The sequence below is a fragment of the Triticum aestivum genome, chromosome 3D (genome assembly GCF_018294505.1).
Source record: "Triticum aestivum cultivar Chinese Spring chromosome 3D, IWGSC CS RefSeq v2.1, whole genome shotgun sequence".
In the NCBI taxonomy this organism is placed as follows: Eukaryota; Viridiplantae; Streptophyta; class Magnoliopsida; order Poales; family Poaceae; genus Triticum; species Triticum aestivum.
Window position 1 is genome coordinate 383,972,994 of NC_057802.1, and position 26,447 is coordinate 383,999,440.

General features: G+C 47.9%; 2 protein-coding genes and 1 pseudogene across 2 annotated transcripts; 2 read left to right on the forward strand and 1 right to left on the reverse strand.

The window, feature by feature from the left end:
* The first annotated feature begins 591 nt into the window (after window positions 1-591).
* On the forward strand, window positions 592-2,420 carry LOC123074708 (uncharacterized). Its single transcript, XM_044497478.1, has 3 exons — window positions 592-749; window positions 1,894-1,954; window positions 2,057-2,420. The coding sequence occupies exons 1-3, from the start codon at window positions 664-666 to the stop codon at window positions 2,240-2,242; spliced, it is 333 nt and encodes a 110-aa protein (XP_044353413.1). The 5' UTR covers window positions 592-663; the 3' UTR covers window positions 2,243-2,420.
* Window positions 2,421-7,101: 4,681 nt separating this feature from the next.
* LOC606367 (hexokinase-6) lies at window positions 7,102-13,475 on the forward strand. Its single transcript, XM_044501731.1, has 9 exons — window positions 7,102-7,574; window positions 8,794-8,941; window positions 9,034-9,216; window positions 10,612-10,686; window positions 10,866-11,021; window positions 11,177-11,275; window positions 11,347-11,477; window positions 12,622-12,703; window positions 12,806-13,475. The coding sequence occupies exons 1-9, from the start codon at window positions 7,273-7,275 to the stop codon at window positions 13,151-13,153; spliced, it is 1,524 nt and encodes a 507-aa protein (XP_044357666.1). The 5' UTR covers window positions 7,102-7,272; the 3' UTR covers window positions 13,154-13,475.
* Window positions 13,476-13,659: 184 nt separating this feature from the next.
* Window positions 13,660-14,800, reverse strand: LOC123079059 (receptor-like serine/threonine-protein kinase At1g78530; annotated as a pseudogene).
* Between the last annotated feature and the right edge of the window lie 11,647 nt (window positions 14,801-26,447).

Sequence of the window (26,447 nt, forward strand, 5' to 3'; positions counted from 1 at the left end):
AATAATAAGTATATAATAGTGCCATTTATATACTCTAGTAGGAGTATAATTTACACACATGTTGTATAGTGCTTGCATGTGTGCATTACACCCACTCAACATCTGAAAAAACCACAAAAATGGTTAAAAATGGAAGAACGAAAAACAATAGCAAAAACACAAAATCTAAACAGGCGGGTAACAGGCTTCAAGCGCATAAAAAAAATCAACTGACCCCATCAAAAGCAAGTCAAAATTTCAGCCTAAAAGGCAATTGATTTTCCCAAATTTAAAAAATAGGCAATTTACATATAGCTAGAGTGAAAAAATGTTCTTCGATCTTTTTTCTGTTGGAGAACCGCATTGTATCTGGAACATTTTTTTTAGACATTCTCGCTAATATATCCACAACTTTTTATTTTCGAGAATATTCATATCCGCAATTTTTTTTAGGCAAACGCACAAAGCTTTTATTCAACCATCACCAGGTTTACGGGGACGAAAACAAAGATCTCCGGGCTGATGTGTTACTGAATTTTTTGGGCCCCACTTATCAAAGAGGCAGTTTGCAAGGTCCAACAATGACACAGTCCGGCTCATTATATAGGTTTTATGTTTCGGCCCGAGGAACAAGTATTTGTGGGCTCAGGCCTGCGAACCACCAAGTAGACTGGAATTCGAGGCATGGCGGCGGAGGGAGCGGAACTTGGTTCCCCGGCGCCGGCGCAGCCGCCGGCACCGAAGCGGCGGAAGATCGAACCGTCTCGGAGGTACCCAGCGCGCATTTCCTCGCGACCCTTTCGATTATCCTCAGCATGATTGCCGCGTGCTTCCAACTCCCCAATCTGGTGGATGATTTGCCTAATCCCGGAAAAGAATTCTACGAGACCAGGTCTCATATAATTTTTTTCCCCTAATCCCTCACGATCGCGCTGCGCCGTCCTTTAGTTTCGGGAAGAAATCGCAAAGGTTCCGACCTTGGTTGTGGGGCGTGCCAGTGGTGTGGGGTGGCTACAGGTGTAGTGTTCTTTTAGGTAAAGATTCCGGACTGGCCTGCCGACTAGCTGATCCTGTCGACGAGCATCGCTATACGTTAGGTTTTGGTGTTCTTTGAAAGGGCCTTTGGAATGTGGCAATGTGCTTGTTTATCTATTTTCTGGCAAAAGTCTCGATATTCCCATGGGTCCTTGTTGATTGAGGCGAATATCGGGCCCTTTTGCATTTCTGTCCTGGACATATAAATTTTCAGGCAATGTTTGGTATCGTCCACAATTGAGTGGGGAAGTGGGTAATTTGATGACAGAAAGAGTAGCTCCCATGTCCCAGTGGTGAATTCTTTGGGACGATTGATCCCGAAATATCAACTGCACATATTTTCTATCACTCTTTCAACCATTGTTCCGTTCATTCAATTCCTCCAAGCATGCACCATAACTGAAAACGTGGTGCAGTCTATGTCACGTTCTATAGATCCTTTGTATATAGCTATTACAAGTCATTGCCGCCATTAAATCATTGCACCAAACTAGCCATTCAGTTAGTACTTTTACCTTGTGTGCCTGTATCTGTATCTGGTTGTCAGTGTTTAGTTCAATGACATTATCAACCTGAATGCACTAGAAGTGTACCTCCTAAGTTGCCTGAATTGAGAACAACACCAACCGTATGCTAATTGATGACTTGATGCACTGACAGTCACCATGAAAATGTTTTGTACCATCAGAAAATTGTGCATTTGATCTCTTACTCCTTACCCATTCTTTTTTGCAATTCACTGTTGCTTTGCACTCACTAGTTACTAAGAGCATCGATTTTGTTGCTGTTGACTATGCCTTGCTGCTGACTGTAATTTGTCATCACTTTACTTTCTTGTCTAGTATGGTAAATATTTTTTTGATGTGCTTTGGAACACAGGAGCAGACCACCTCAAACTGCTGTTGATAAGGACAAAGTGGCGGCATCATCCAATTCATCGGTATGCTCAAATTCCTGACACGTTGATTGGCAACTTATACCTTCTCTCCTCTTTTTTGATTTCTCATAACATCCTTTCTTGATATTAACACCACTTTTCCAGGTTTCAGGTACACCGCTAGCAAGAGTGGATCTCAACAAAGTTAGAGAGGCAAAGATATTTGCTGTCCTTCAAGCACAGCACGAGGGATGCCTGGGAAGCTTCAAAAGCTTTGATTCTCTGTTTGGAAATTATCTTGTTCCTGTTACCCCAAGTGATGAATTCTTCGAGCAAATTGCAAAGAAGTGATCCAACAAATTTGACAGCCGTGAAGAGGTAGGATGATGATCCTGTTCTATCCTGCTACATCCTCGACATTATTCCTGCTAGATTTACTAACAGAAAAATAGTGAAGATCTCAAGACAAAATGTATTTTATTTGGAAATTGAGGTTCTGTGCTTCAAATGAGAAACCGATTTTCATGCATGCCTGTAGATACCCCTACCTTGTAAGATCCCCACAGTATCAAAACGTAAAACTACTCCTTTTGCAGTGGTATAAAAGAGTGGCATTTTGGCAAGTATTTTATACCGTCATCTTTTAATTTTCAGCGGGACTTTTTCCCAGGCTAGGATACCCCAGTAGGCCAGTAGGATGTATATCTTCATGGGTATCATTTTATTCTTGTAGTCTTCCATTACCTAGCCATCTTTCCAATTATTGATGGGATTCTTTCTACCACTTCTTTCCTTCCAGCCAGTTCAACAAATATCTTGGTACTACCTCCGTTCGGGTTTATTATGCCCCTTGTATTTTGGGTTCAAGTTTGACCATGCATTTAACTAAAAATATATAATGTCTATGCTACACAAAGTATATTATTGGATCTGCATTTGAAAGAGGTTTTCTATGGTGTAGTTTCGTATATAGTTTATATTTTATTAATTAAATTAATGGTCAAACTTTGGCTCAAAATGAAAAGGGGCCTAATAAACCCGAACGGAGGGAGTATCAAACAAGGCTAGGAAGTATGCTTGATTCTGAAACCCACATTTCCCTGCAAGTACTAAAGAAGCAATGAGGAGACAACTCTCTGAGGAGACTACTGTACTTACCTTTAAGACTCTTCCTAGATCTAAATTGCTAAAGTCTTTGAGGGCTTCTTCGATTCATTCTTTTTTCGAAGCACGGGCAGGAGCTTTGCCATTCTATACAAATTTAATTAAGGAAACAAGCACAACGGGCACATTACCTAGCTAAAACTAGGCAAAGACCACCGTTAATACACTGAGCCATGACAACACAAGCAAGCCCAAACTCAACATATATTGCAAACCCTACCAGTTGTTCGCAATACCATCCTCATCACACTTGCTTCACCAACTTTGACTCCCAGCAAGTAGTTGACGCCTCCAACAAGGAGCATAATTGGTTTGGTGCCAAAAATAGGCATGCCAATGTTTGGTATTGTGCCAAATATTGGCTACTACTTTTTTTTAAGGGAACAAATGGTATTCCATCACATTAGACTGCTGGTTAAATCACCAGCTACAGAGTTCATTACAACATTAGGGAATTGGCCTAACCAGATTTCATAGGTGCCATTCCCTAAACTAGTTCCATGTGCAACTAAGGCATGCGCTGCATTATTACAAGACCTTGGACACACATACAGATTTACATTATCAAAACCGACTCTCATTTGAAATTTTATCTTCTGGAACAGAGCTCCAAAGTGGCGCTAGGTCGTAGTCCTGACTTGAGATTGCTTGTTTCAGTACCCTGGAGTCCGTCTCAAAGATGGCTTGGTGACACCCCATGTTGGTTGTTGCATTAATCGCGTTTAAAAGTGCTAGTGTTTCAGCATGTAGGGCATCAGAGATATGTTCCAGATTTCCTGCACCTGCAGCTATAAGCGTTCCACAATCATCTCTTACAGTGAACCCCCACCCTCCAGTATGTGTAACTTCATGAAATGCACCATCGGTGTTTATTTTCAGAAACTCACTTGGTGGAGGCGTCCATTTTTGAGTATTTGCTTGCTTCTGGGTCATCCTCCTCAACTTGAGATTCCTGTATTCATAAGTATGGTGACTAATAGAAGACAAAATATCAAATGAGGATTTAATTTTATCTCCTGCATTAGCTTTATTTCTTTGGTGCCAAATTAACCAAAGTAATGTACACACCTTTAGACATTCTTCTTCATTTAGCTTAAACACTTCTTCCAGGAGGCATTGAGGATTAGTGCATGGTAACAATTTCAGTCTGATATGTTCCATTTGGGCTATGCCCCACACCTTTCTCACATCTTTACATTTCAGGAAGCAATGTCCACCATCCTCATCAAATCTAAAACATATTGGGCATCTAGTATTCACAATATTGGCTACTACTTGATTGGTTACCGAGTTGTCTTGTCTATCTCACATAAAGTTGTCAATATTTGGCAAGTCTTGGTATTGCCAATATTTGGCAATTCCAACATTTGGCTAGCCAAATATTGGCAGCAAACCAATCATGCTCCGTAACAACATATGAGGTTGTCACCATTGTCGGCTCTGACCCAAAAGCTAAGCCCTAGCATTGACATCCGAGGTTGTCCCCCTTAGTCGGCGCCGGCCTAAAACCTTGAGTGTCATAGATTTGCCTCGAGCAACACCCTACGTATCACAGATCAAGCACTTGTCGCCCGACTGCATTGTGAAACCTTACAACATCTCCACCCGCCCACTCTAGGCTCGGCGACGCTTTTTGCCGAAAAACGGCCAGCCACGCCCCCAACGCCCCCCTTCCCCAGGACGTCAAAATAGTGCCGGCAAACCCAGGCGAAACCCAACGCGTTGGGGGGCTCTTGGTGGCGTCGGCGTTAGTTTCGGCGAATCGTGTCTCCCCACATGTCCTTTTTCTTGGCCCACTTAATCATTTCCCTTACAAACTTTTGGTTGGGTAGGGTGTGGCTGGGAAGATGCCCTCCCCATGCACTCCTATTTCGGCCAGATGAAGCATTTGGCCCCCCAAGACACTAACTTTTTTGGTTCGGTGGTGTTCTTGGGGGCTCCAACGGTTGGAGATGCTCTTAGTAACTCTCACCCTTAGACTGGCTGCGCCGAGCTGCTTAAGAAGGTAAATGGGCCTTCTTGTGCTTTTTTTTATGTTCGTCATAGGAGAAGTGGAGAATAGAGTGGATTTTTGGAACCCAGGTGTATTGGAGGACCTTATTTTAAATACTTTGAAAACCACATTTAAGGTTTCAAAAAATTCTGAAAAAAAATCTACATGATCATATGGATGTATATTACACATGTGTAAAATTTGGTGATGAAATAAGTAAATATGCGACCTATACAAAAATGACAAAATGGTGATTTCCAAATAGTGAAATGCATGCACTGTTCATTTTTCCAAAATCACGATTTTGTCATTTTTGTGTAACTCACATGGTTACTTATTTCAGCATCAAAATTTACACATGTGTATATAGATTCATATAAACATGTTGATTTGTTTTCAGAATTTTTTGAAACTTAAAAATAGCATTTTGGCACAATTCAAAAAATAGGGCTCCAATGCACCCGAGTTCCAAAGTGACTTTTTGAAGTGTGGAGAAGCCATTTAAAATAAGGTAAGTGGAGCATAGGAATATACTAGTAGAAACTTGTGGCGCTATTTAGGCATTTAATTCAAGAGTGAATTCCTTTTTTACCTCCAAAATTCGTGTTTGTGTGTAAAATCTCAATTTAGGCAAGTGTGTGTGACACATTTGACCCCATTTAGTATTTTCCTCAAAGTTGATGCTGACTGTGCATGCCGCGCGTGGGGTTTATTTTGCCTTTTTCTTTTGGGTTCGCTCCGGTTTTTAGATGCTCCAACCGTGCCCAGCCAGCCACGTCCAACCTGTACCTACCTGCTCGAGCCGCACCCGCAGGCCCTCACCTCCGCGGCTCCCCGGATCTCCGCCCGCTCCTCATCAGTTGGAAAAGGCGTGGCTAGGTGCCTAGGTAGCATATTCTTTTTCTTCTTCCGAATTGGTTTGGTAGCATCTTATATCATTGAAGTGCAAGACTGTATAGCACGTTACAGAAACGAAAAGCGGCGAGACACAACGTGGGTTGCCCTGCCCTCTTGGTGGTTTACGGCGGCGCATCCATCCAATCGGTGCGTCGGCCACCCCCGTGCCCCATGCTGTCGTGCGGGTCGCCGCCGTTCCGCGTCTTGGCCACGCGACGCTGCCGCCGGCGATAGGGTGCGATCACCGAGGCGCTATTCTGTTTTGTACCGGAGAGGGATAGGAGCGGAGGCAATGGCTTGGTTGGCGCTTTCTTTCGCTCCCTGCCGCTCTTGACCCCACGGCCGAGCGCGACGCATTCTTCACCCGGCGCTGCCTCGAGGCAAATTTGACAATTTTGAACGGCGCCCGACACGAAGGCGTCACACTACACTGTACAACGCCTGATTGACAGGCGCTACACATCTGTCCAGCATCGCATCTCGGACTGCCTAAAAATTACTAAGTCAATGTGACCACTAGTGCAACGCCTAGACGTTAGGCGCTACACTGTATAATTCTCAGTCGATGCACATTGACTTAGTAATTTTCAAATCATCCCGGTGCGACGCTGGCTAGGGATGCAATTTACGACGCTGGCAGTATAGTGTGGCGCCTTCGTGTCGGCACCACTCAAAAAGTCAGCTGAGTGAATTTTTTTAGGAACAGTTTATTTTGTGAAATGATTTTATCCACAGGTCAAATTTGCGACACGTCTACCCGCGCCGTCATGGTCGCGTCAGCCGCCCCTAACAGTGGGCCCGATCCGCACGTGACCCCGTATCTTGCAGCCGCTTTCTCCTGCTCGCTTCCGCTTAACTAATCACTTCCTTTCTCCTGGGCGGTGGGCCTAATTTCCAGTTCTGTGACAGAAATGATTACTCGCTGAGTTGCAATTTACGATAACACCCTTATTCTCTCTCCTATTGCATCTTTTCACACACATAATAACCTCGTAAAAGTTTCGAGATTACACCCCGCGCACCCACAAAAGCCCGGGAAAGGCATGCACCGGCGCCACCCCTTTTACCCCGCTGGACCGATCCTGGCCGTCCGGGCGCACCTTCGGGAACTCGCGTCCGTTCACGAGCAGGAGTACATCCGTAAAACACTTCCAAAGGCGAGGGGATCTATTCGCCTGTAAAAACGACAGATTCGTGGCCCTCGTACCACTCTCGCTCCCACGCTCGCGCAAGCGGAACTGGGGAGAGCAGGACAGAGCGGGAGAGGCTGCAGCGGCGCAGCCCCCAGCTCGGAAGCAGACCTGGTACGACTGGTTGAGGTTGTGCGATGGCGAAGGGGGCGGTCGCGGGGACGGCGGTGGTGGTGTGCGCCGCGGCCGCGGCTGCGGCGGCGGTCGGGGTGGCGGTGGTGGTGTCGCGGAGGAGGAGGAGGACGCGGGACGCGGAGGCGAGCAGGCGGAAGAAGATGGCCGACGTCATCGAGGAGCTGGAGCAGACGTTGGCGACGCCGACGCCGCTGCTGCGCGGCATCGCGGACGCCATGGTGGAGGAGATGGAGCGCGGGCTGCGCGCCGACCCCCACGCGCCGCTCAAGATGCTCATCAGCTACGTCGACAATCTGCCCACCGGGTAATACCCTCCTCTGCTTCTTCGGGTTTCCTCTCATCATCGCTGAGTGGCATGAGCGGCACGTCCGTTTTTGTGTCAGTCTTGGCTGGGAATTGCGTAGTCTTCATGCGGTTTGGAGTTCTGTAGTCTTCAGGCGGTTTGGAGCATGACTTGAAAAAGGAAAAGAAAAAGGGAATTGTCGAAATAAGGTTCGATTTTTTTTTTAAACTTGCTATGATACATATTGGTTCTGGAAGAAGGATCCGTTTTTGCTTTTTCCTCGCCGGGTTGTTGGTTCTATGTGCACCTTCAGCAATTTGTGAATATCTTCCGACATGACGCTCAATTATCAGTTTTGATCATATAATATGCCTGCATGAAGAATTATGATATGGCTCAGAACACAAGGATTTAAATAAAAACGTCACATACTGTTCGGTTTGTAGTGTTTGGAGGATGAGTAGAGACATGTGTACCCACATGCCTTCTCTAGTTCTCTTAATGAATGGACCATTTGTATTTCCTACCCACTTGTCGGGCTTACTATCAAGGCACCATTAAGGTATGGGTTTTTCCTTTTTCCAAGGCAGGATCCAGGTAATGAGTGTTTGTGTGCGTGTTCTTTTTTTTAGTCGGCATCGAAAATTTGTTGTATGTCGTATTTTATACTACCGATTTCTCAAATATTGTCCATTAGAATGATGTTGCCTTCTTAAAAAGAAATACTTTGATTGTGTTATACTGTTGTTTCTACGATATGTTGGAGACTGAAAAATCTGGAGTGGGAAGTACTCCTTCTGTCCTAAAATAAGTGTCTTAAGTTTAGTACTCCCTCTGTCCCAAAATTCTTGTCTTAGATTTGTCTAAATACGGATGTATCAAGTCACGTTTTAGTATTAGATACATCCGTATCTAGACTAATCTAAGACAAGAATTTTGGGACGGAGGAAGTACAACTTTGTACTAAAGTTAGTACAAAGCTGAGACACTTATTTTGGGACGGAGGGAGTATTTGATGACAATCGTCTATGAAAATCCCATGAACAACTTGAGAACTAAATATGTGGAACTTAGAAGACACGTTTCAGACATGAACCCATGAGTAGTATGTTAACTCTAATTGCATAACTAAAAGTCTCATAATATGTGTCCGGCCAAAAGTGAAAGATCTTGAATTATCTCTTTCTGAAATCTTCTGCTCATCTTTCCTCTGCTTTAATGACTTGTCCCACTACTTCAGGGATGAGCATGGGCTGTTTTATGCACTGGATCTTGGTGGGACCAACTTTCGTGTTCTACGGGTTCAGCTTGGAGGAAAGGAGAAACGTGCTGTCCAACAATATGAAGAGGTGCCCATTCCACCTCATCTGATGGTTGGGACTTCCACCGTAAGTGCATTTGATTGCTCTGCTAAGTCCCTTGTATCAGATTTCTTGTTTATTTTTACATGGTTTACTTACTTACAAAAGCACAAATACAGGAACTATTTGATTTCATTGCGGCTGAGCTAGAAAGATTTGTTGAGACTGAAGGAGACGATTTCCACTTGCCTGAGGGCAGGCATAGGGAACTGGGTTTCACCTTTTCTTTCCCAGTACACCAAACATCGATATCGTCAGGCACCCTCGTTAAGTGGACAAAAGGATTTTGCATCAATGGCACGGTAAAAATCAAATTATCACAGTACATACTTGGTTGAGAGAATGATAAACTAATAGCTCTTACCGTTATCTTTGCCGACCATGGCCTGCTCAAAAGCGAAATTTCTTATCAAACACATTTTCTCTATGAAATTTTCCTGTTCATCTTAATATGGCAATTAAACTTCTCCGATTTTGTTCCTCTGAATAGACTTATTAATTGGACAGAAATTATCTTATAGCATTAGGGCTCTCCTAGAGTTTGACTTTTGAGTACTCTCCCTGACAAGTGGCAATCAACCACCTTGCACTGTTCTTCAGAATATTAGAAGTGTCTTTTATCCAATATTAGTATCTACTATGTTTTGTTTCGGTTTTGAACATGTGTAGCCCATAACATAGATCATGTCTAGAAAGATTACTTTTGATGTGATAGATATCCTTCTCAAAACTCATTGTATTTCTGTCTACCATCAAATATCCTCTAACCAGTGTGTAACTAGCCATAGATCTCTCACAAAAGCATAACTAACTGATACAACGCACAATTTTATATTGAAAAGTAGATTCGTGTTTTATAGGCAAGTTCAAATCTGTAGCCAAAAGTAGCGTTATATTTCTTATACAACTGCAGTATACTAAATTACTAAATAGGACTAACAACCATACTATTCATGTGCAGTCTTATTATAGTATGGAGTCTAGACCAACCAAAATAAGTTATGATCTCTTCCTTTCCTCCTATTTCATGGCAACTTTAAACATCTTTTTAACTATATGTATATATATATACCCGATTTGCCATCGCTGTTGTGCTGTTAGGTACTAAAATGTATTAATATATCCGTGAAACCAGAGTTGTATTTGATACATGACTATACTAGTCCTCAAGTTTTTCTGTATACTGCATCCTTACAATCTGGCCTCACTGAATAAGCAGTAGAAATCATTCTCTTGTTTCCTTTTTATCCGATTAATTTGGGGATTTGTATCCTCTTGGTGAACCTAGAGGCGGCCTTTAACCTTGTTTTTGTAATATAATTAGCCAAACTGCTTGCATTACTGCATAGCTAGTACTAAAAAGACATATATCGATGCTTGAAATAGAGTGGTTTCTGTATGCAATTGAATGCTTATCACTGGAGAAGACATGTTTTTCTTATAGAGTTGTAACACTTCTCAACATTTTTTTTTGACGCGTACTTGTCAACATTTCTGATTAATCTATATCATTATAATCTCGACCCACTAAAATAAGCTGTATTGATCTTTCTCTTTCTTCTCTCATTGTTACAAGAAGTTCTACCATCTTAGGATGAACATGGAAGCTTCTTTTAACCTTGTTTTTAGCAAGATACTAGTAATAGATAATGGACGACTGCATTGGTGTTCTCTATGATTGATTTCTGTGCGATCAGGTTGGGGAAGATGTGGTGGCTGAATTGAGCAGTGCTATGGAGAGGCAGGGGCTTGATATGAAAGTTACAGCTTTGGTACGGAAGCTCCTTTGTTCGTTCAATTATGTCGCATCTTAAACATTTCAATTTCCTATGCATTCTGATGATGGCATTGATCTTTTAGGTTATCTATGTTGATGGAACACAAATGTTATCCACTTATTACATCACTAGATAATTTCTACGTCACTAGATCTGACAACATTTTTGCGCAGGTTAATGATACTGTGGGCACGTTGGCTGGTGGGATATATGCTGATAATGATGTCGTCGCTGCTGTAATATTGGGCACTGGGACAAATGCAGCGTATGTTGAGCATGTAGATGCAATTCCAAAATGGAAGGGACCACTACCTAGATCAGGAAACATGGTTAGTGTCTGACTTCCTTTGTGTGCTTGGAATACTGAAGGTCTTTTGCACCTTGTCCAGTCGTATATATATCCACTGCAATTTTTGTGTTGTAGTATGATATTCACTTCAGTTGATAATTCAACAATTCGATTTTGATCTTTGGCATGCTGCAGGTCATCAACATGGAATGGGGGAACTTTAAGTCAGACAAGCTTCCCCGTTCTGACTACGATATTGCCTTGGATTTTGAAAGTTTGAACCCCGGCGAGCAGGTATGGTTTGTCTATTCTGGTTATTCCTGGCTATGTGTGGGTGTGTCATCTTGTCTCACTCTTTGCCTCAGATGTATGAGAAGATGATTTCGGGCATGTATCTTGGAGAGGTTGTGCGAAGGATCTTGCTTAGGCTGGCTCATGATGCTTCCTTATTTGGTGATGTTGTTCCATCAAAATTGGAGAAACTATTTGTACTGAGGTGCGCTTCCATGTCCCACCCATTGAATCTTTAGCTTTATTAATAGAAAAAAAATAAGAATATAATTCAATATAATCTATATTGTGTGACACACTTACTCTAAATTATGTTATTTATTATGGTTCTATCTGTATATTTTTGTACTCTTGGTTGTATTGTACATATATGAAACTAATGAATCAATAGGTTAACAGTTTGGCATTTGGCAGTATTTTGTTGGTAGGTCTGGTCTCCATAGTTTGCGTACACTGTTATTTATGAACATAAAATTTAGAGGCAACTGTCTGTAATGTTTTCCATTTTTCGACTCCGTTTTAGTTTTCTAGCGCATGGAGCAAAGTTTTCTGAAATTTTCTGTATGCTTTGGGATCAGCCCTTTCCAGCCAGCTCAGAAGTTTATCATAAACTTTGCTAATCATAAGGGTCTCCAGTATAACCATCGCGAGTTTGTGGCTACTGGATTTGGACCTTGGAGCTCCCAGACTCCCACTACGCAAAACAAAACAAAATGAAAGAAGGAAAAAAAAACTCTGTCACTGTCCCCTTAAGGCCCTACCATACACTAATCTCACGAAGAAGTGACGCTCTGTTCTGTCTTTCAATGAAAATGAAATGGGGTTTCTCCTGTCAGTTAATTACTCCCTCTGTAAAGAAATATAAGAGCGTTTAGATCACTACTTTAGTGTTCTAAACGCTCTTATATTTCTTTCCAGAGGGAGTAGATGACAATGTATGTCCTTGGAGTGAATCAGCAGAGTACACATATACAGTGGGCACAAAGAATAGCATCTTGGCTTTGACTATGGGCATATTAACTAATGATATTCCGTCATTTTCGCTTGAATAGCTCAAAGGCCTAATGAAAGAGGTAAATTCCATGCTTTGAGCGTATAGTGTACACGATATTTAAGGGGGAAAAGCTTTTCCAGTGATATATCATGACACACAATTCATTCCAATCGATCGCAGTTAATGAAGGAAGCTAATGTGCTTAACCTGAAGAAACTTTATTTTTTGAAACGTCACCGGGGGGCAGCAGAAAAACTGCCCACCTGAATTTTCCATTAACTTCACATCAAACCAAACATAGAGAGAAGGAAGAAACTTTATTAACCAGTAGTAACTTTCAATTGTGGTATTGCAGGACGCCGGATATGTCAGCCATGCATCATGACACCTCACATGATCTCAAGCACCTTGGTGCTAAGCTGAAGGATATCCTGGGGGTATGTATGAATATGATGATAGATATACTCTAGAGAGGATATTGCTGAACCTGACCTTCAACAACCAATGACTCCTTGTCACATGCTTGAACTTACATCTAGGTTGCCGATACTTCGCTGGAAGCAAGATACATAACCCTTCACGTCTGCGACAAGGTCGCGGAGAGAGGCGCGCGCCTGGCTGCTGCCGGCATATACGGCATCGTGAAGAAGCTGGGCAGGGACAGAGCGCCGACTGACGGCAGTCCGAAGCAAAGGACCGTCGTCGCCATAGATGGAGGCCTCTACGAGCACTACAAGAAGTTCAGCTCCCGCGTCGAAGCGACGGTCGCGGAGCTGCTCGGTGAGGCGGCAGCCTCGTCGGTCGTCGTCAAGATGGCCAACGACGGCTCCGGCATCGGTGCCGCCCTTCTCGCGGCCTCACATTCCCAGTACAATGTCGTCGAGTAGTCCTAGGAGAGGGAGTGAGCTCCTGGCGCAGCTTCTTGCTTTCGCCTGGATCACTTATTTTGCCATTTCTCTCCACCGATAGCTAGTCTTGTGCCAATGAGTTTCGTTTGCAACCGCGGGAAGGTGGAAACGGAGGCGGAGGTTAGAATGACGCCGCTCCTTTCCTGCCAATTCTTTTTCCCTAAACCTGCAAGTTTCTGTTGCGATGCCATGTCGCGAACCAAACAGAGGAGACCTGCATCTGATCTTCTACAATTCAGAATAAGGAGGGTGGTATATCACATAATCGAAACATTTATGATTTCTTCTGTTTCGTGATCCACATACTTTATATATGCAATACATGTTCAGTTTTTCCAAACTGAAAATGGCTCCTCCACCATGTGCAGCTACCATGGGATGTGGGTAATGTAAGTCAAATAATCTTTTTTTAACCTTTTTTTTGCGGGTGTTTTTTTTAACCTGGCTAATCAATCAAAAGAATGTGGAGCTAGGTTTGGAATTGTAACCCTCTCCTCTCCTACAGTATGCTAAACTTGTAGTACTACTTGAATGAGCTTCATCCTTTGCCTGCTTACAGGCGCTGTCGCTCCTTAATTCAGACAGTGCTGTCGAAGTCACTCGTGTACTCCCGGAGCGTCTGCAAGAGCGGAGTCGCCCTGCCCTTCTGGTGCGTCTGCTCGGAACACTTGAGCAGCATCTGCAGCACGACCTTCACGTTCGGCCGCGACGACGGCGGCGACTGTCGTGCACATCACGCCTAGCCTGAACACGAATTCGATCTCCTCCGAGAACCCCGCGTATCTGATGCGACTATCTGTGGCTTCGGGGATGCTTCCTCTTGATTGGCACAGGCGTCACGCCCATTCCGCCAGGTACCCGTCCTCGCCGCCGTCGTTGGCGGCCCGCCCGGTGGTGAGCTCCAGGAGCACCACGCCGAAGCTGTACACGTCCACCTTCTCCGTCACACTCGTCGTGTTAGCGCACTCTGCACACCAGCATATGACGGTGTGAAAATCTAGCTACTGACGAGTGACGACCAGGGATGGTTTGGTTCCTTACCTGGAGCCATGTAGCCGAACGACCTGGTGTCGGGCGTGCCGGCCTGCACCAGCATCGTGGCCAGCCCGAAGTCTGCGACCTTGGTTCGGAACTCGGAGTCCAGCAAGATGTTGCTGGTCTTGACGTTCCGGTGAACGATGGGCGGGGAGCACTCGTGGTGCATGTAGCAGAGCCCCTGCGCGGCGCCCACGGCGACTCTGATCCTCGTGGGCCAGTCCAAATCACCCTCGCCGGACGACGCGGAGTGCCCGGCGCCGTGGGGGAGAGCGTGCCTGTGGAGCCACCCGTCGAGGCTGCCGTTGTCCATGTGGTCGTACACGAGGAGCTTGTCGCCGGAGTCGGCGTGGGAGAGGCAGCACAGGAGACTGACGATGTTCTTGTGCCGGACGCCGCCGAGGATGCCGGCCTCCGACTCGAACTCGCGCTCCAGCCTCTCTTCCACCTTCCCGGCGCTCCCTATTTTCTTCACAGCCACGGCGCCGGCCTTGCCGTTGTACCGGTTGGTGTACGCGGGTAACGCGACGCGGTACACGCGTCCCGACCCGCCGCTGCCGATGAGATTCTCATCGGTAATCGCCCGGAGTATGTCTGCCTCCCCGAACCCCAGATTGGTTTGGAAAGACGTCATCTTCCAGTATTTAACAAAAAACTACTCCCTCCGTCCGGGTTTATTGGGCCCTTCGACAAGAACTCAAGGACCAAGGCAATGTATTAACTCTAACAGCCTCTGATTTCGGAGCATGCAAGTAGCCAACCCCCATTAGCTCGCATTTATTCCACCCAGCTGGTTTAACGCTTCGTCTCTGCATGCAACCAATCAAGGGCACGTCTAGCACTTGCCCGCTGCAAAGGCATGCAGCTGGTTGCATGCTTCGATTTAATTGCACTTAATCACGCCTACCTCCAGCCAATGACTGTACAGCATGCGGTGAGTAATCGAGGCAAAGTAAACTCGTAATTGCAGCGGCCTTATAAAAGCAGTCTCTGCGTTCTTTGCTCTCGGGCCTAATAAACCCGGACGGAGGGAGTACCACAATTCGTGGAACCATGCTTACAAACTACCACTTTATAAATTTATGCCAAAAACTATCATTTTCTCACTAATCCTTGACTAAAAACTATCAAATCTGAAAGGAGCCCGATTCGGCTCTTTTAAACGCGTTTCTGACTAGTTGGGCTCACACGTCAGTGTCTATCTTCTTCCTCCTCCTATATCTCTCTTAGGCATTTCAACAAACACCTCGTCTTCGTGCCCACGGCCGAGAGCTCGCCGGCGAGGTAGTTGCCGGCGAGCGAGAGTACGCGCAGCTCGGTGGCTGGCCCATCCAACCCCCGGCCGACCCTCCTCCTCCTTCTCCCCCTCTGGCCGGAGCACGACCTCCAGCAGGGCGGCGGTGCGCCCCTCCATTGCACGCGGCGGCGCTCCTCTGGCCAGAGCGCGGCGATGCACCCCGGAGCACGACGGCGGTGCACCCCTCGGCGCCGGCCGGCAAGGAATAGCAGCAGGCGCGGGCGACAAGGAGCAGCAGGGAGCAGCCGGCGTGGGCGGCAAGGAGTAGCAGGAGCAACAAGCGCGTCCGTGCGCGACCATGGCTGAGCTCGAGTCCGGGCGCGGTGACAAGGAGTAGCAGGGAGCAGCCGGAGCGGGCGGCAAGGAGTAGCAGGAGCAGCAAGCACGGCCGGGTGTGACCATGGCTGAGCTCGAGCCCGGGCGCCGCGGCGGCCATGACTAGCTCCTACCATTAATCCATGAAAAGGAGAGAGGCCAACTCAATGGCGAGGCTGCGGCGAGTCTGAGAGAGGCCAGAGGCGAGGCTGCGGCTATGGCGCATGGGGGCACGGTGCCGGACTGCTTCGCCGCGTGCGTGGGAGCCGGCGCCGGCTGCGGCTGCATGTGTGCGCGCGCGCTGGCGCCGGAGGAGGAGAGGAAGGCTCTGGTGACCGGGAGCAGCCATGTGGTGCGGCTCAGCGACCTCGTCGTCCAGGACGCTGGGCTTCCATCTGCTGGCTGCCGTCGCGTGCTTCGCCGGGGTGTTGCCATTGAGAAGACCGCGGAATGCACATGAGGTGTTTGAGGAAATGCCAGAGAGAGGGAGGAGGAGGAAGAAGAAGATTGATGCTGATAGGTGGGCCCATCCTGTCAGAAATGCGTTTAGAAGAGGTGAATCGGACACTTTCCCGACATGGTAGTTTTTAGTCAAAGATTAGTGAAAAAGTGATGAGAAGTACTTCGGTACAAAACCCACCCCCCATAAACGTAGAAGGGGTAGTATTGTCCATATTAAATTATGTATTTGTGTACCTGTAACGCCCGGATAATTAGGCTACAGTAAACCTCTGTTAAAGATGCCACGTCACCACGGTTACTGTTGATAAACTCCCGTTAGGTCAAACCGTTTCAAAATTCAAATTCAAATTAATGTCAACAATAAAAGTTTTTTAAAATTTACAACAAAAATGTTCGGAAGGTGCCATATTTTGCATAAGTAAATATGGTGTAATAAACACATTTTTATAAAATGCCTAGATAATTTAAAATGATTTAAAACAAAAAAAATAAATAAAAAGAAAGAAAATACAAAAGAGAAAACAAACAAAAAGAAAGAAAGAAGAAAACCACCTGGACCGTGGCCCAACTGGGCCAACCCACCAGGCCCAGCCGGCCACCCACCCCACTCCTTATCCCCTCACCCCTCTCCCAGTCAACCACCGACACCCCCCACTCCCCTAGGTAAATATCTCCCCTCTCTCCCCTGATTGGATCGGGATCGAGAGGAGGAGGCCGCCGCTCGCCGCCCGACGCCACCTCGCCCTCGCCGGCCTGCCTCCTCCTCCCCACCGGTCTGCCTCCCCCGTCGTCGTCGTCCTCGACCACCACCCCGACCCCCACTGCCCCGTTCCCTACGCCCCAATGTGAGCCCCGCCGCCGCGCTCGTCTCCGAGCGCCCTCGCTCCCTCTCTCTCTCCCTCGCGCGACCCCGCCTGCGCGCGCGCTCGCGCTCGTCACTGCGGCCGCTACCGCCGCCCACGCGCCCCGCTCAACCACGCTCCGGCCGCCCTTGCTTTCCCCCCAGAGCCCCGCGCCGACCGCGCCCGCGCCCTCTGCCTGTGCCCGCGTGGCCTGCCGCCTGCAGTCACCTGTTGGCCTTGTCGTGCTCCCGCTCGGCCCATGGCGACGCTCGCACCCGCTTCCCCTCCGCTGCATGCCCGCCGGCCACTACCTCCCCTCGCGCCGTCGCTTGCCCCGCGGCTGGCACCCGCCACCGCAGCCGTTGCAGCTCCCCTGCCGCCTTGCCCTGCAGCCGCCTCCACTGCCCCTCGTGCGACCCCGCCGTCCTCTGCTGCAGTCCGGCACTCGGCCGGCCTCGCCGGTGCCTTTCCCGGCCAGCCTCGCCGTGGCCCCGGTCGTCGCCCGACGCCGGTGCTCGTCAGTGGCCGCTCGACCCTCGCCTGGTCGGGCATCGCCAGCGCCCGTAACCCACGCGCCCGCTAAGGCCCCCTGGGCCAATGACAGGGGGGTCCCAGCCCCCTGAACGTTAAAAAAAGATAGAAAAATAATAATAATTAAATTAATTAATTAACTAATTAATTAGCTTAATTAATCCCGCTTAGTTAAACTAATTAAACTTAATTAACCTAAATATCTAATTAAACTAACTAATCTGTTAGTTAGGGCAATGTGTCAATGACAGATGGGACCCACACGTCAGCTTGACCCAGTCAACACCTCTGCTGACTGATGACGTCATGCTGATGCAGTAATGCCATTTTCGGATTAAATTAATAATAATAATAATTTATAAATTGATTTAAATCTTTAAAAATGAATATAAAATAATCCGTAACTCGGATGGAAAAACTTTGTACAAGAAAGTTGCTCGGAATGACGAGACGAATCCGAATACGTAGCCCGTTCGTCCACCACACATCCCTAGCATAGCGAACATGCAACTTTCCCCCTCCGGTTCATCTGTCCGAAAACGCAAAACACCGGGGATACTTTCCCGGATGTTTCCCCCCTTCGTCGGTATCACCTCCTACCGCGTTAGGGCATACCTAGCACCGCGTTTTGCCTCCTTATGTTTTGTGATGCTTTGTTTGCTCCGTATTTACTGTTTCTTCCCCCTCTCCTTCTCCGGTAGACTACGAGACCGACGCTGCTGCTGCCCAGTTCGACTACGGAGTTGACGACCCCTCCTTCTTGCCAGAGCAACCAGGCAAGCCCCCCCTTGATCACCAGATATCGCCTATTCCTTCTCTATACTGCTTGCATTACAGTAGTGTAGCATGTTACTGCTTTCGGTTAATCCTATACTGATGCATAGCCTGTCATTGTTGCTACAGTTGTTACCCTTACCTGCTATCCTACTGCTTAGTATAGGATGCTAGTGTTCGATCAGTGGCCCTACACTCTTGTCCGTCTGCCATGCTATACTACTGGGCCGTGATCACTTCGGGAGGTGATCACGGGTATATACTATATACTTTATATACATGCACATGTGGTGACTAAAGTTGGGTCGGCTCGTTGAGTACCCGCAAGTGATTCTGGTGAGGGGGCTGAAAGGACAGGTGGCTCCATCCCGGTAGAGGTGGGCCTGGGTTCCTGACGGCCCCCGACTGTTACTTTATGGCGGAGCGACAGGGCAGGTTGAGACCACCTAGGGGAGAGGTGGGCCTGGCCCTGGTCGGCATTCGCGGATACTTAACACGCTTAACGAGATCTTGGTATTTGATCTGAGTCTGGCCATTTGGTCTATACGCACTAACCAACTACGCGGGAACAGTTATGGGCACTCGACGTCGTGGTATCAGCCGAAGCTCTTCTTGACGTCAGCGACGGAGCGGCGCGCGCCGGATTGGACTGGAACGCCTGCTAGACTAGGTGTGCTTCCGGCCGCGTATGCAACGTGCAGGTGTGCAATGGGCGATGGGCCCAGACCCCATGCGCGCATAGGATTTAGACCGGTGTGTTGACCTCTCTGTTGAGCCTAGGTGGGGCTGCGACGTGTTGATCTTCCGTGGCCGGGCATGACCCAGAAAAGTGTGTCCGGCCAAATGGGATCGAGCGTGTTGGGTTATGTGGTGCACCCCTGCAGGGAAGTTTATCTATTCGAATAGCCGTGTCCCTCGGAAAAAGGATGACCCGGAGTTGTACCTTGACCTTATGACAACTAGAACCGGATATTTAATAAAATACACCCTTCCAAGTGCCAGATACAACCCGGTGATCGCTCTCTAACAGGGCGACGGGGAGGGGATCGCCGGGTAGGATTATGCTATGCGATGCTACTTGGAGGACTTCGATAGGACTAGCTATCCCCCTCTTATTCTGGCATTCTGCAGTTCAGTCCACTGATATGCCCCTTTACACATATACCCATGCATATGTAGTGTAGCTCCTTGCTTGCGAGTACTTTGGATGAGTACTCACGGTTGCTTTCCTTCCTCTTTCCCCCCTTTCCTTTCTACATGATTGTCGCAACCAGAGGCTGGAGTCCAGGAGCCAGACGCCACCGTCGACGACGACTCCTACGACACTGGAGGTGCCTACTACTACGTGCAGCCTGCTGACGATGACCAGGAGTAGTTAGGAGGATCCTAGGCAGGAGGCATGCGCCTCTTTCGATCTGTATCCCAGTTTGTGCTAGCCTTCTTAAGGCAAACTTGTTTAACTTATGTCTGTGCTCAGATATTGTTGCTTCCGCTGACTCGTCTATGATCGAGCACTTGTATTCAAGCCCTCGAGGCCCCTGGCTTGTATTATGATGCTTGTATGACTTATTTATGTTTTAGAGTTGTGTTGTGATATCTTCCCGTGAGTCCCTGATCTTGATCGTACACGTTTGCGTGCATGATTAGTGTACGGTCAAATCGGGGGCGTCACAGTACCCGCCGTCCGTCGTAGGGCCGACCGCCCGTGTACGTCCCGGCCCATACGCCCGCGTCGTACGCATACCGTGCGGTTCGGTAGTGCGATCGGGAAAGGAAAAAAATGACGCCCCATCCCGACACCCCATCCCCGCGTACGAAACTGTGACGCCCCTGATTTGACCGTACACTAATCATGCACGCATACGTGTACGATCAAGATCAGGGACTTACGGGAAGATATCACAACACAACTCTAAAACATAAATAAGTCATACAAGCATCATAATACAAGCCAGGGGCCTCGAGGGCTCGAATACAAGTGCTCGCTCATAGACGAGTCAGCAGAAGCAACAATATCTGAGTACAGACATAAGTTAAACAAGTTTGCCTTAAGAAGGCTAGCACAAACTGGGATACAGATCGAAAGAGGCGCAGGCCTCCTGCCTGGGACCTCCTAACTACTCCTCGAAGCCGAACTCCATGTAGAATCATCCTCGGGATCTCTAGCTCCTGGAGTCCAGCATCTCGTTGCGACAATCAGGTATAGAAAGGGGAAAAGAGGGAGAAAAGCAACCGTGAGTACTCATCCAAAGTACTCGCAAGCAAGGAGCTACACTACATATGCATGGGTATATGTGTAAAGGGCCATATCGGTGGACTGAACTGCAGAATGCCAGAATAAGAGGGGGATAGCTAATCCTGTCGAAGACTACGCTTCTGGCCACCTCCATCTTGCAGCATGTAGAAGAGAGTAGGTGGTAAGTTCACCAAGTATCATCGTATAGCATAATCCTACCCGGCGATCCCCTCCTCGTCGCCCTGTTAGAGAGCGATCACCGGGTTATATCTCGCACTTGGAAGGGTGTGTTTTATTAAGTATCCGGTTCTAGTTGTCATAAGGTCAAGATACAACTCCGGGACGTCCTTTTACCGAGGGTCACGGCTATTCGAATAGATAAACTTCCCTGCAGGGGTGCACCACATAACACAACACGCTCGATTCCATTTGGCCGGACACACTTTTCTGGGTCATGCCCGGCCGCGGAAGATCAACACGTCGCAGCCCCACCTAGGCTCAACAGAGAGGTCAGCACGCTGGTCTAAATCCTATGCGCACAGGGGTCTAGGGCCATCTCCCATTGCACACCTGCATGTTGCGTACGTGGCCGGAAGCAGGCCTAGCCTAGCAGGCGTTCCAGTCCAATCCGGCGCGCGCCGCTCCGTCGCTGACGTCAAGAAGAGCTTCGGCTGATACCACGACGTCGAGTGCCCATAACTGTTCCCGCGTAGTTGGTTAGTGCGTATAGACCAAATGGCCAGACTCAGATCAAATACCAAGATCTCGTTAAGCGTGTTAAGTATCCGCGAACGCCGACCAGGGCCAGGCCCACCTCTCTCCTAGGTGGTCTCAACCTGCCCTGTCGCTCCGCCATAAAGTAACAGTCGGGGGCCGTCAGGAACCCAGGCCCACCTCTACCGGGATGGAGCCACCTGTCCTTTCAGCCCCCCTCATCAGAATCACTTGCGGGTACTCAACGAGCCGACCCGACTTTAGTCACCACATGTGTCATGTATATAAAGTATATAGTGTATACCCGTGATCACCTCCCGAAGTGATCACGGCCCAGTAGTATAGCATGGCAGACGGACAAGAGTGTAGGTCCACTGAGGGAACACTAGCATCCTATACTAAGCAGTAGGATAGCAGGTAAGGGTAACAACTGTAGCAGCAATGACAGGCTATGCAGCAGAATAGGATTAACCGAAAGCAGTAACATGCTACACTCTTCTAATGCAAGCAGTATAGAGAAGAGTAGGCGATATCTGGTGAACAAGGGGGGGGGGGCTTGCCTGGTTGCTTTGGCAAGAAGGAGGGGTCGTCAACACCGTAGTTGTACTGGGTAGCAGCGGCGTCGGTCTCGGTGTCTAACGAGAGAAGAGGGGGATGAAACAATAAATATAATGCAAACATAAGCATGACGATGGAAGACATGTCAATTCGCGGGGCTAGGTGTGCCCTAACGCGGTAGGAGGTGGTACCGGCGAAGGGGGGAAACATCCGGGAAAGTATTCCCGGTGTTTTGCATTTTCGGACAGATGAACCGGAGGGGGGAAAGTTGCGTGTTTGCTATTCTAGGGATGTGTGGCGGACGAACGGGCTGCGTATCCGGATTCGTCTCGTCGTTCAGAGCAACTTTCATGTACAAAGTTTTTCCATCCGAGCTACGGCTTATTTTATATTAATTTAAAAAGGATTTTATCTTTTTCTAGAATTAACAGAATTAATTTAATTAGAAAAAGGCAATTATGATGTCAGCATGATGTCAGTAGTCAACGTTGACCGTTGACCTGGTCATCCTCACAGGTGGGTCCCACCTGTTAGGGACTGCTTAGCTAATTAACAGTAGTTAATTAGGTTAACTAGTTATTAGGTTAATTAATCTTAATTAGTTAATTTAAACAGAATTAATTAAGTTAATCAATTAATTAATTGATTGATATTTTATTTATTTATTATTATTTTTAATTCCTTTTTTTAACGTTCTGGGCATGGGCCCCACATGTCATTGCCATAGGGGGCGGGGCCCAGCTGTCATAGGCCCTAAGGGCCATAGTGGGTTCGGGCGACGGGCGAGCGAGCACAGGGCGCCCGATGGGCGCGAGCGCCGAGCGTGGCGTCGCCCAAGCGGGAGCGCCGGCGAGTAGGGAAGCTGCGAGGCCGGGCGGAGTGCGGCGAGGGAGGCAGAGCGAGCGATGGCCGGAGTGGCCAGGTCACGCGCGGGGGAGGGGATGTGAAGTAGGGCGAGGCCAGCGAGTGGCAGGGGCGGGAGGCCGCGCGAGGCAGGGCGCGCCCGCGAGCAGAACGAAGCAGGACGGCGGACGGCAAGGGCGGCAAGTGAGCGGGGCTCGCGTGCGACGGGCGCCGGAGCGGGTGAGCTACGGGCGCGGGGGGAAGAGAGGAGGAGAGGAGGGGCTCACGATGGCCGTAGGGGATGGGCGGTGGGCTCGGGGAGGAGGACGACGAAGGGGCGGCGTCCGGGTCGCCGGCGACGAGTGCGGCGAGACGACGGGGTCGATGGCGAGGCGCAGGAACGCCGGCCTCGGCACGGGACGAGGAGGAGGCCGAGGCACGCGGGGAGATGGCAGCGTCGGCGGAGACCTCAGGCAGCGGTGGTCGGCGACGGGGTGTCCGGGCGACGGCGGGATCGAGGCGGTGAGAGCTGGGGCGCTCCCGATCCAGATCGCGGGGGGGGGGGGGGGGGGGGGAAAGGGGGTCGCTCCCCCGATCCAGAAACGGGGCGGCGAGAGGGAGGAGTGGGGGAGAGTGGGGTGGTTAGGGTTTCTGGGAAGTAGGGGTATGTGTAGTGGGGTGAATAGGTGGGCTGGCCGATTGGGCCAGGTGGGTCGGCCAGCTGGGCCGTATGGTCCAGTTGGCCAGGGGGCTTTCTCTCTTTCTTTCTCCTTTTTTTCTTTTTACACTTTTGTTTTGTTTTCTATTTTTATCTTTCTTATTTTCTTTTCTGTTTTATTTATTTTAGTTAGCAAAACAGTTTTTAAAAAATACAACCCCTACTCCTAAATTAGCATAATAACATAGGCCACCTACTCCAAAAAGTTTTGGTGATTATATAAACTATATTAACATTTGTTTAGTATTTAAAAGCATTTAAATAATTGTTTTGTTGCTATTTTTACTTACTATAGTGCAGTTAAATACTTTACAAAAGTGTGGTTTCTTCACCAATATTTAATATGGACTATTTGGCTCACTCCGAACATTTTAGTTTTAATATTTGTAAAATTTTATTATTTGCTTTTATTTAAATTTTGAATTTGTTTCGGTTCTAAACTATCGAGAGTTTATCAACAGTAAACGGGGTGACGTGGCATCGTTAACGTGGGATTACTGTAGCTTAATTATCCGGGCGTCACAGAAACCCTAGCGGCATCAACGCCGCCGTGGTCCACCGTCGTCACGACGTCGGGCGGCATCCGTAGTCACCCACGCGCTGTGTCACCGGTGTCGCGTGAAACCGACACCCCATCCCCGCCTAGGAAACCCTAGCGGCATCAACGTCGCCGTGGTCCACCGACGTCACGACGTCGACCCCGACGTGCCCGTCTAGTCGCGAGCACCGACGACGTCCGTAGTCACCCACACGCCGTCTCACCGGTGAAACGCCCAGCGCTCCCGCGTCAACGTTCTGTCCTGGTACGCGCCCTCCACGACGTGGGTGGCAGTAGCGCATCGGCGTCGACCCCAGGCGAGGACCCCTCGACGGCGCACAGTAGGTTCTCTGGCTCTTTTTTTTCTTTTTGATTTGTCCATTGCATTTTTTATGCAAAATGATTCCCTACTTAGCTAAATTAGAGAGGAGAGTAGTGACCTCTTAATGACCTCATAATGATTTTGTATGTTCAAATTTGTATGCATGCCACATAGTCATGTCACTGTTGACGAATTTACTGTATTCGCGATGATGTTGTGGAATGTTGGCATTGATCTCACACCTTATTTGTATGTGCATAGATGGAGCAAGTAACCGGATACGCCGGTGATGATTCCGGTAGCGATAATGGATCCTCGTCATTGAATGCGAACCAACCTCCCGGAGACAACTATATGAGTCAGGATGAATCGTACAGTGGTAATGTAAGTGCCTTCAATGTTGACCAAAACATATTGAATACAAACTAGTTATTTGACACTTACATGTCCTTTTAAATTTGTACAGCTACATGGCAATGATGACGATGAGGAATATGATATAGATGAACAATTTTATGTAGATAGTGTGAGCCAGGTATGTTGAAAAAATTGTAGGGCAATGATTGACATTAAAATTGTATGACCACTTATTTTACTTTACATGTGCACGGATAAATGCTAATGGTGACAATGAGCGTAATAATATAGATGATGACAATGCCGAGAGTGAGGTCGATGCATCTCGTAGTGGGAGCGGTAGCCAAGTAACTTCTTTACATTATTTATGGTTAGTAACAATACAAGAACAGATTGACATGCAAGGTTATATGTCATATTTTGCAGGGAGGTGTTGATGGTCCTAGCGGGAACGATGAGCACAGCGATGATGATCAGTTTGACCTTGACATGTGCTATGATGAATATCAGCAAGAGTCACTTGATAGGCATTGGGCAGTGATGGTAAAGACATTCAGGTCATTAGACGAGGTGTACACGTTCTACAACAAGCACGCGAGAGAACGTGGGTTCAGCATCAGGAAGGACTCGCTAAAACGTTCAAAGGATCGCGCAAGGACTGTGCGCTTGGGGAGGTATCTCTGTCCCGCCGCAGGAAAACGACAGGCCAAGTTCTGTACCATGGAAGCCCGGACCCGCAGGCTTAGACCGGAGAGTCGATTCTTATGCGAAGCCCATTTGACAGTTAAGCTTGATAAAAAGCTCAATCTTTGGTATGTCAGCAGTTTCTTCGATGATCACAGCCACACTCTTGCACGACCGGACGAAGTCCCTTTCCTCCGATCTCATAATCAGATCAAAGCATTTGAGAGAGCTGAGATCTTAGCTATGGCTGGAGCTGGGATAAGAAAACATATCATTTCTGACAACGTCGTTAGCAGGTATGGGTCCTATGCAAAGTCACCGTTTCAGAGGACAAAGCTGTATAACATGTGCTATAGGGAGAACATGAAATTGCTTGCACAAGGTGATGCCGATACTGCCATAGGAATCATGTTGACCAGAAAGGACAGAGATCCAGACTTCTTCTTTGAGCAAACAGTTGACGCTGAAGGCAAGCTCCAAAACCTGTTCTGGTGTGATTCGCAGTCACGCCGGGATTATCTAGACTATGGTGATGTTGTCGTCTTCGACAGCACATACAAGATGAACAGGTATGGAATGCCGTTCATCCCTTTTGTGGGTCTGAACAACCACCGTTGCACTACGGTATTCGCCTGCGCCATTGTTTCAGACGAGACTGAGGCTACATATGTTTGGTTGCTTAACACGTTCTTGAAAGCTAACTGTGAGAAGAGGCCCAAATCTGTAATTACCGATGGAGATGCAGCGATGATAAGGGCTATCAGGAAGGTGCTTTCTAACGTGTGGCATCGTCTATGTTCATGGCATATTGAAAAGAATATGCAGAAACACCTCAACCACAAGTCATTGAAGAAGTTCAGGGCATTATTGTACTATGCCACTACACATAAGGTTTTTGAGGAGAGATGGGCCGCGTTTGTGCGCAAATGGCAGACGGAGAGAACGAAAACATGGCTCCATAGGATGTACTGGAAGAGGACGCTTTGGGCTGCATCATATTTGTCTGGTGGGTTTTTCCTTGGTATGCGCAGTAATCAGAGGAGTGAG

Bases quoted from the DNA above. Each gene is read 5' to 3' on its own strand.
- LOC123074708 (XM_044497478.1), top strand. From the start codon at position 664: ATGGCGGCGGAGGGAGCGGAACTTGGTTCCCCGGCGCCGGCGCAGCCG. The intron at 750-1,893 runs GTACCCAGCGCG...TTTGGAACACAG, and splicing joins AAGATCGAACCGTCTCGGAG to GAGCAGACCACCTCAAACTG. The intron at 1,955-2,056 runs GTATGCTCAAAT...CCACTTTTCCAG, and splicing joins CGGCATCATCCAATTCATCG to GTTTCAGGTACACCGCTAGC.
- LOC606367 (XM_044501731.1), top strand. From the start codon at position 7,273: ATGGCGAAGGGGGCGGTCGCGGGGACGGCGGTGGTGGTGTGCGCCGCG. The intron at 10,687-10,865 runs GTACGGAAGCTC...ATTTTTGCGCAG, and splicing joins ATATGAAAGTTACAGCTTTG to GTTAATGATACTGTGGGCAC. The intron at 11,276-11,346 runs GTATGGTTTGTC...TCTTTGCCTCAG, and splicing joins GTTTGAACCCCGGCGAGCAG to ATGTATGAGAAGATGATTTC.